General features: G+C 47.6%; 1 protein-coding gene across 1 annotated transcript in view; it reads right to left on the bottom strand.

The window, feature by feature from the left end:
* Positions 1-218: 218 nt before the first annotated feature.
* The window catches only part of LOC110420682 (auxin response factor 18-like), a 1,787-nt gene continuing 1,751 nt past the window's right edge, over positions 219-254 (bottom strand). The window contains exon 3 of the mRNA XM_021434058.1: positions 219-252. Within this exon, the coding sequence (XP_021289733.1) occupies positions 219-252 (34 nt within the window). The remainder of the gene's footprint in view (positions 253-254) is intronic.

A 254-nucleotide genomic window follows, 5' to 3' on the forward strand; every position in this document is an offset into this window, starting at 1 on the left:
AACAAGAACAGGCAACAAGCCCGGTCATCGAAACGCCGCAACACATGCAACGCTTAGCTGACGTTGGCCACACGTGAATCCATCAACTTGATTAACCTTTAGCTAAAAACTAAAAACCCTTTTAGTTTTCTTTTTCCCCCCCACGTGGGTCCTTCCCCCCTGGCTTTCTCTCTCACACGTGCGGCCCTGATTGAGATTTGAGAATATGTGTTCTCCCTTCAGATTTTTTTCTCCACTTGTGCTTTCCAGCCCCT

This window comes from Theobroma umbraticum, unplaced genomic scaffold, assembly GCF_002168275.2.
Source record: "Theobroma umbraticum cultivar Fairchild unplaced genomic scaffold, ASM216827v3 scaffold_86.0, whole genome shotgun sequence".
Classification (NCBI taxonomy): domain Eukaryota; kingdom Viridiplantae; phylum Streptophyta; class Magnoliopsida; order Malvales; family Malvaceae; genus Theobroma; species Theobroma umbraticum.